This window comes from Juglans regia, chromosome 9, assembly GCF_001411555.2.
Source record: "Juglans regia cultivar Chandler chromosome 9, Walnut 2.0, whole genome shotgun sequence".
NCBI classification, from domain to species: domain Eukaryota; kingdom Viridiplantae; phylum Streptophyta; class Magnoliopsida; order Fagales; family Juglandaceae; genus Juglans; species Juglans regia.
The window spans coordinates 937,053-946,270 of NC_049909.1; the positions used below are offsets into that span (position 1 = coordinate 937,053).

At 36.9% G+C, this 9,218-nt stretch overlaps 1 protein-coding gene across 1 annotated transcript; it reads left to right on the top strand.

Moving 5' to 3' along the window:
* The first annotated feature begins 664 nt into the window (after window positions 1-664).
* On the top strand, window positions 665-4,328 carry LOC109012928. The gene is made up of 4 exons (XM_018994832.2): window positions 665-2,918; window positions 3,051-3,219; window positions 3,348-3,435; window positions 3,531-4,328. The coding sequence occupies exons 1-4, from the start codon at window positions 665-667 to the stop codon at window positions 4,326-4,328; spliced, it is 3,309 nt and encodes a 1,102-aa protein (XP_018850377.2).
* Window positions 4,329-9,218: the final 4,890 nt, after the last annotated feature.

The window sequence follows — 9,218 nt, forward strand, 5'->3', positions numbered from 1 at the left end:
GATTAACTTACCACTCTTTTCTAACTATTTTATAACTCTATATGAAAGGAAGGTAACTTTGTAAAATTGAAATTTATTTTTAAAGAAGTGGCACAATTGCAAAGAGACCTAAATGCTTGGAAAGAGGAATCTTCCAAGCTGATCAAGAGACCTAAATTTCCTTCGTAGAGGTTGTTACTCTCCCCTAACTACTCAACCACCACCATATGAAATTGCCAAAACCAAGCTTCATCCAAAAATATTCAATTCCAACCAAAAACCATCAAACCCTTTATGTATGTTCCACCATTTTTCCTTACAACATCAATGCCACTACAATTGTTTTTGCCTCTTAAGTAATATTGTGTCAATTACAGCAATTTAAAACTTTGATTCCTATTGACTTAGCATACCTTTTGCTTGATGCCCCATTCATTTGCACATATATCAGGTTCATTAAAGTGATGTTAAATATATATATATATATATATATATCTTCCCTATCGTACACCAAGAATACAGTTTCATATATTAAATACTATTGAGAAATTTACATTGGCTTTGGTAGTATGCCCATGTAGTATTTATGACCCACAGTTGGGGCTACTGATTTCTTCTCTTAGCAGCCAATATATTTTACTTATTTCATGCCAACTTAAAATTATTGTTCATTCCTTTTTTCAAGATGGACAAAAGTTGGATGAATTCTAAGGATAGACTTCGATCAACGGAATATGCTGAAGGGGTTAAGGAGTTCCTCACACAGGCACGAAACCACGCAGTGGGGAGTGACCACATCCGGTGTCCATGCCGTATATGTTCTAATAATATTTGGCTACCTATAAGTGAGGTGGAAACTCACTTGTTCCTTACAGGGATTAATCCTAACTATACGGAATGGATATTTCATGGGGAGGAGGAAGCATGGAATGTCACTGATGACGAAGAAGATGGCCATGTTAGTGATGAAGAAGGATATATTGATGACATGGATGAGATGTTAAATGACATCAGGGGAGGGACATTCGCTGATGTAGCCTTAGGCAGTCCTAGCTGTGATACTGGGGCTCCTATTCCAGGATCTACACAATACTCAGCCCACGAAAAACTTTTAAATGATGCCAAACAACCACTTTTTGATGGCTGCACACAGTTTTCGCAACTCTCTTTCATTGTAAAATTGTTACACATTAAAACAATTGGGGGTTGGTCAATAAGATCATTTGACATGCTGCTTGAGCTTTTGAGGTCTGCATTTCCAGATGCCCTCTTGCCACAGTCATACGAAGAGTCACGATCATTGCAACGGGGTTTGGGCTTTAGTTACACCAAAATTCATGCTTGCCCTAACGACTGCATATTATATTGGAAGCAACATTCCGAGCTAACTGAATGCCCTAAATGTAAGACTTCTAGGTGGTTGTCAACCACACACAAAAGCCGCCTAATCCCTCAGAAGGTTTTGCGTCATTTCCCTTTGAAGCCAAGGTTGCAACGACTATATATGTCACGAAAGACAGCCGTTGATATGAGATGGCATAAAGAGCAACGAGCGAATGATGGCATCAATATGAGACATCCTGCTGATTCAGAGGTTTGGAACCAATTTGATAAAGATCATAATTGGTTTGCAGCGGATGCTTGCAATGTCCGACTGGGTCTATCAAGTGATGGATTTAACCCTTTCAATAATATGGCCAAACCTTATAGTATATGGCCAGTTATCCTTGTTCCATATAACTTGCCCCCATGGTTATGCATGAAAGAGGCGTTCTTTATAACGTCTCTCATTATTCCTGGACCAAAATCACCAGGAAATGAGATCGATGTATACTTGCAACCTCTTATAGATGAATTGAATGATCTTTGGACAAATGGGGTTGCTACATACGATGCCTCTGCTATGGAAACATTATTGCTACATGCTGCTTTATTGTGGATAATTAATGACTTTCCGACATATGGTAACCTTTCAGGGTGGTCAACTAAAGGCAAACTAGCATGTCCTACTTGCAACTTGGGTACAGATTCTATGTGGTTGACATATGGTCGAAAGCATGCATATATGGGACATCGTCGATTCTTACCTGCAAATCACATATGGAGAACAAAAAAAAGTGTTTTCAATGGTAAGTGTGATCATCACACCTCGCCAAATTTGTTAACAGGACTTGATATTATCAATCAACTAAGTTTTATTGGAGATGTACACTTTGGTAAGGGTTTGAAGAAAAGGAAACGTAATCCCAATGAATTGAATTGGACGAAACGGAGCATATTCTTCAATTTGCCATATTGGTCGACACTTAAGCTCAGACATAATCTAGATGTTATGCATATTGAGAAGAACATATGCGACAACATCTTGGGAACCTTCATGAACATTCCTGGGAAGACAAAAGATAATATCAATTCTCGGCGCACCCTTTCCAATCTGGGTATAAGAAATGAGTTACATTTGATCCAAGATGGTCAGCGGTGTACAATGCCACATGCATGTTTCACATTGTATGGAGATGAGAGGAAAAGTTTCTGTGAATGGCTATCAGCTGTGAAATTTCCAGATGGATTCGCTGCAAATGTTTCACGATGCGTTTCTACACATGATTGTAAAATCTCAGGTTTCAAAAGCCAGGATTGTCATGTTTTCATCCAAAGACTACTTCCTGTTGCAGTTGGGGGGTACTTAAAAAATGATGTTAGCATGGCTTTGATTGAGCTTAGCAATTTTTTCAAAGAACTGTGTGCAAGAACACTTGATGTGAACCTGTTGACTCAGCTTGAGAGTGATATCGTTGTCATTCTATGCAAGTTAGAGATGATCTTTCCCCCTTCATTTTTTGATGTTATGGTCCATCTAGCAGTTCATTTACCTCGTGAGGCCTTGCTTGCAGGCCCAGTTCAATATAGGTGGATGTACCCTTTTGAAAGGTATCTCGGCAAATTCAAGTGGTATGTAAAAAATAAAGCCCGCCCAGAAGGATCAATAGCAGAAGCCTACATTCAAGTAGAATGCTTGACATTTTGCTCAATGTATCTCCATGATGTTGAGACAAAATTTAATTGAGCAGACCGCAATGTTGATCGGTTAGACGATGATGAAGCAGATGGCTTCTCAATTTTCACCCAAAAAGTTCGTCCCTTGGGTATGTCAACTCGTCTTCAATTAGATGATAAACTCTTCAAATCAGCTAGCTGGTACATCCTTAACAACTGTACAGAAATTGCACCTTACATTGAGTAAGCACCCTCATACTCCCCCACTTGACTCCATGGTTGTGTAAATCCATATACTTCCAAGAAGGGCATTTCTTACTGTAAGTCTGCACTAACGTCACATTTCTAATTTCTATATTATCATTGTGCAGTGAACACGACAACCATTGTAAGCTGAATTACCCACATTCAGTTGATCGTACTCACGAAAAACAGTTTCCAAGATGGTTGAAAGAACGTGTATGTTAACTTAGTTCCCACACTTACTCATAGGGTGGTAACCAATATACTGGAATCTAACTAACTATAGTGAGTTACAATATTGATCTTGCCAGGTTCAAGATCAGCGTGCAGTCAACCCTAGTGACATCTCTGCTGATCTATATGCTATAGCTTGTGGCCCTGACCCTTGGGTCGCATCATATGTTGGTTGCATAGTAAATGGAAAAAGGTTTCATACAAAAGCACTTGAAGAACTTCGTCGTACTCAAAATTCTGGTGTGTTCGTGACTGGTGAACATCAATCCAACAGTTTAGACTTTTATGGTTCTATAGATGATGTTCTAGAATTACACTATATGGGATGGCGCCATGTCTATTTATTTAAATGTCAATGGTATGACGTTGGTGATCGTAGACGAGGAATAAGAGTGGATAACCACATGTGTAATGTCAATATGAACTGGACATGGTATAAGGATGAACCTTTTGTGTTAGCGTGCCAAGCTTCACAATGTTTTTACATAAAAGATACAAGGGTGAAAGGTAATTGGTATGTTGTACAAAAGTTCATAGACAGAAATGTATATGACATTCCAACGGGGGCTCCAGTAGAAGACCACGATGCAGAAGCAAGGGACAGTACTGAAGCATATAAGGAGGATGAGTCCTTTAATATTTACACGACTGTCGAATGTGGTGAAGCCCTTTTATTGGCTCCACTGCACAGGAGTGACTTAGAACCAAGCCCAATTGATAACTCAACAAACATTGCTGAAATTAATCATGCTTCGCCACTTGGAGACTTTATCAACGATGCTGAGATGGAGACTGAATCAGAGGATGGAGATGAAAGTCATGATGAAACTAATAATGAGGATGTATCAACCGATGAAGATATACCATCAGACTAAACAAGTCTAAAAGGTTCTATAATGTTATCTTATCCTATTCTAGATGAGCACTTTTATTCATAAAGCGTATGGTTGAATTTATACTTTCTGACATAAATATATATATTCCTCAGGTATATTTTCAGTGGTTGTCCCCAAAGGCGATATTGTCTGATGATGTATTCATGGTATAATATAAACTTAAGTGTTAGTGTTGATATTCATGGTACATTGAGTTCAACAATATGAGATTTGTAACAATTGACAATATTGGTTGTCTTGACCATGTATCTCATCAAGTTCCACATCAAGTAAAGTTTCTGGTGGGATAACTTGGACATGGATGGTTTTATTGCATAGTTTTTGTTAACAACTTGGAAGTAACAGTTTCAGCTGAGCTAGCATTTTCTTCATTTCTGGCCATTCAATTTGGTGATGCTGCTGCAGGAGACAACTTCCTTTTGATAAAAATAGAACATTTGTTGAAAATTGCATAGCTGTAAATTGTATTACATATTACATTTTATCGTCAATGTCCATTTTGTGCATTGGTATTCACAAATCCTCCACGAAGAGCATACATTTCCAAGATGAGTCCCACATGCCAATAAGCTTTGAATTTTTGAAAAGGACATCTCAAAACATATACAAAAGTCATTTTAGGCAAGTTAACATAAAAGTTATGATTAATCTGAACAGTGAAGAAGTACCCTGGTATATGGATTTGGTCAATAATTAATGTTATTCATGATTTGATGCCTTTAGGAAGAGAAATTCAAAGGCCTCTGAAACACTACCTGCTAAATGGCACATGGAAGAAGAACTTTTAGAAGTTTGAAAGTGCTTAATTATACAAATAAGTATTGGAGAAAAGCGTTGGCAATATTATTTACGCCTTGCAGTTATGCCTATTAAATACTTCTAAATATGCCAATAAGTATTAATTTAATTAAATAATGAGTATTCATTTCTTTCTAGCCATTCACAATTTTGTGATGTTACTGCAGGAGGCAACTTCCTTTTAATAAAAATAGAACATTTCCATAGCTGTAAATTATATTACATATTACACTTTATCATCGATGTCCATTGTGTGCGTTGGTATTCACAAATCCTCCACGAAGAGCATACATTGCCAAGATGAGTCTCACATGCCAATAAGCTTTGAAGTTTTGAAAAGGATATCTCAAAATATATACAAAAGTCATTTTACATAAGTTAACATAAAAGTTGTGATTAATCTGAACAGTGAAGAAGTTGCTATATGGATTCACTTAATAATTAATGTTATTCATGATTTGACGCCTTTAGGAAGAGAAATTTGAAGGCCTATGAAACACTACTTGCTAAATTGGACATGGAAGAAGAACTTTTAGAAGCTTGAAAGTCTTTAATTATTATATAGATAAGTATTGGAAAAAATCGTCGGCAATATTATTTAATAGAACATAGTTGTTCTAAAAACTAAACCCTAAGCTAGTTGTGTGATAACAAGAAGGGCAGGAATCCAACAATTCTACGACCAACTTCAAGGGGGTAGGTTAAATTTGCTAACCTAAGGTTTTAATTTCTTTCTACTGATCATAATGAGTTGGGAGTATAATATGACATCTGATATGAACTTTTCACAGTGTTTTGTGACTACAGTTGTGAGTTTCTTGGGCAATTAGTGTCAACTTTTGCTCTCTTTATCTCCTTTATTTCTACTACAAAAACATATGCCTTTTTGTTTCTCTCAGATTATTACTTGTATTTTAACAAAGGAAAAGCTTTAGGGTACATGGTGTTAACCTCGACTAATTGTTTAAGTAAAGCATGAAGTAATTTGTCTCCTGATGTGAGTGTATTCTTCAATATAGTGTATTTTATAAATGAACTCTGGTTGAAGCCCATGGCTTTTGGCAGGGATATCCATGGGCTTAAGGTATTGACAAGATAACTGAAATGGATTGAAAGTTTCCTACTGCTTAGTACCTTAGTATCTTGGTCATCTTTAAAGGGAAAATCTTTTAAGAGACCATTTCCATGTATCTCTTATATTGGTAATTAAATAGAGCTTCCATGCTTAGGTATCTCCATGATGTTGCCTTCTGTGGATATAAGCCTTTTCAAACATAAATGAACTAGTATGACATAATGATTTCCTGTGAATATATTACTTTAAGCTGCTTATACTTGTTTCAACTATTACTATTTTCTTATTAAGTTACTATCACCAAGACAATTAAGTTAATATCAAAGGCACTTGAGGCAATCAAAAGATGGCTCCAAGTGGACGAGGAAGAGGGAAAGGACGAGGTGTAGGTAATAGACGTGTTGGGGCTGCAACAATTAGACAACCAGAGCAACATCCAGAACTTGTCTCGTGGACCCTTAGAGATCTAGAAGTTAGCTCTGATGACTCGATGCAGCCACAGCCAGACAGAGTATCGGATGCTGGTTTAGATAATTTGCAAGTGGATGCACAACAGAATAGAAATGATGATGGTAAGTCTGAATGTACTTCATGGCTGTCACATTATTTCAGTTATATGAATGCATACTTAGAGATATTGTCTCCTTCTCACAGAGGTTGAAGTCGAATCAGTGGAAGCTCCAACAGTGCTACCCCCAAAGAAACGTGGTCGTGGACCTGCAAAATGCACAGAGTTTGATAAGCTAAGGAAGCATGGTAAGATTTCTTTGAAAATCAAGGCTGGCCAAACAGCCCCATGTTGCGAGAATGCAACCATGTTTACCACAAGGGTAACATGGATATTAAAGCACCATGCAGACATGAGTCATGCTCGTTGGACTGATGTCCCCGCTCCTAATAAAGATGAGCTCATTGACCTTGTGCGGGTAACAAATAAATAAGTCCTATGTGTCCATTTGTTAAATTTATTTTCTAATGGTTGACATTAAACCTTAATGTCCATGTTCATGTTAGGCTGACTTTGTTCTCGATTGGGATTTGGATAACCATCGAAAAACTGTTTCGAAACAACTTCGCAAGCGATTTAACACTTTTCACCATCAACTCCACAAAAAATATTTGGCTTATTCAAGTCATGAAGAGGCGTTGGCAAATGGGTGTGTCTTGCTGGACCCCTTGGTGTGGGTTAAGTTATGCGGGAGGTGGGAAAGCCACGCATTCAAGGTATTGGACACATTATTTATTGCACCAGTTTTTTTTTTTTTTTTTTTTTTATGTTCGTTATTGACTTAGTTTAAAATAATAACTGACTTCTATTTGTTCGTATGGTAGAAAGTTTCAATGCAAAATACAGAGAATAGAAAGAGGCTGACAACTAATCACACAGCTGGAAGAAAATCGTTTGTGAGAATACTAGAGGAGCAGGTATATAAATTGTATTAGCCTTCATTTGATAAGTGAAATTTTATCTGTACTTTTAACACAAAATGTGCATGAACTGTATATTTTAATTGACATACAACAGTCACCTACAAGCAACCTAGTGGACTTTTACAAGGAAGTTCGTTGGTCTAAGAAGAAGGACCAGTTTGTGTCACCCACAACAGAAGAACTTTATGTGAGCAATTTCCTTGGGGGTTGCTTTGTATTCATTTTTCTAGTCAAGTTCTTTGAAATATTTATTTCAATTTATATTTCAGTTAATTAAGTACATTGGCTTACAAGTCATGTAAAATTTGTTGGTGTAGCACAAAATGGTTGGAAAGTTGTCTGATTTGGAACCCGAAGTTCGTACAACAGAGGCAGCAGGAGGGGTTTTTACAGATGTTTTAGGACATGAGTCTGGGTATGCTAAAGGTTTAGGAGAGATGATAATACCAGAGTCTACCCAAAAACAAGACCTCAAACGTGATAAACAATATGTTGAAGTAGTAAAGGAGGCTGCATACTATAAGAATGAGGTTGCAGAATTACGGGGAGATGTGAGGGTCCTTTTGGAGAGACAACAAGAGTATGACAAGTTGATGAACATGTTAATGTCCGAAAGGCAGTCACGAGGAGATTCTCTCTCTACTGCTTAGGATATTAGGTCCTCCAAGTTCTAATAAAGCATTTTGTGTTTTTTGGGATTGATGTGCTAGCATCCTTTTGCAGGAATCAGTATTTTGCTTTTGAGGCTAGAGGTAATGGGTTCTAGTTACAATGTAGTAACCTAGCTGGGCTGGCAGTATTTTATAATTTTTGGAGGTCAACCAAACATCGTGAAGTGGAATTGATGGCTACATGGTTTGATGCAAGAGATGGGAGATGCATATTAATCATGTGAGTAGAACCATATTATCCACTCCATTCATTACATGTATAAATATATAAATTAAGTCATGCATATATATATCTGGGTGCAATTTCATATTGAGTAAATCATTTTCAAATAGTTTAGATTCTTGGGAAATGTAGAAAACTTGTGTATGATAAATTGCTTGCCATTTTGCTACACATACTAGGTGTTGGTATAAGACATAGGTAAATACTGAAATTTTCAGTTCTGAATATGCTTCTAAGTTTGATAACTGCCAGTTGTTGCCTCTCTTAATTATTTCAAATGCAATGTCAATAATTAATGCTATTTTTTTCCTCTTCTTCTAGGTGTTGTAAGGTGATGTTTGTTGAAAGTGGATGTGGTTATGCATGTGAGACTTGTCAGCATTGAGTTTGAGAAGAATGATTGTGGATGGCTTTTGTAAATTCCAAACTTGTGGTGAACAAAGGAAAGGTAACAAACTGAGGCTGTTTTTGTGTTTTCTTGCAATACTTCATGCTATCAAAGCTGTGCATATGTTTTCTTGTTTCTTGGAATGTCCCTGCATATGTAATGTTTTTAGATGAATCGAGTTTATAATGGGCTATTGTGCAGTTTTTTGTGTTTGTGCTGAAGCAGTTTTTGTATTTTTAAAAATCATTGCTTATCTTCAAATAAGCCAGATGCTTCAAGTCCC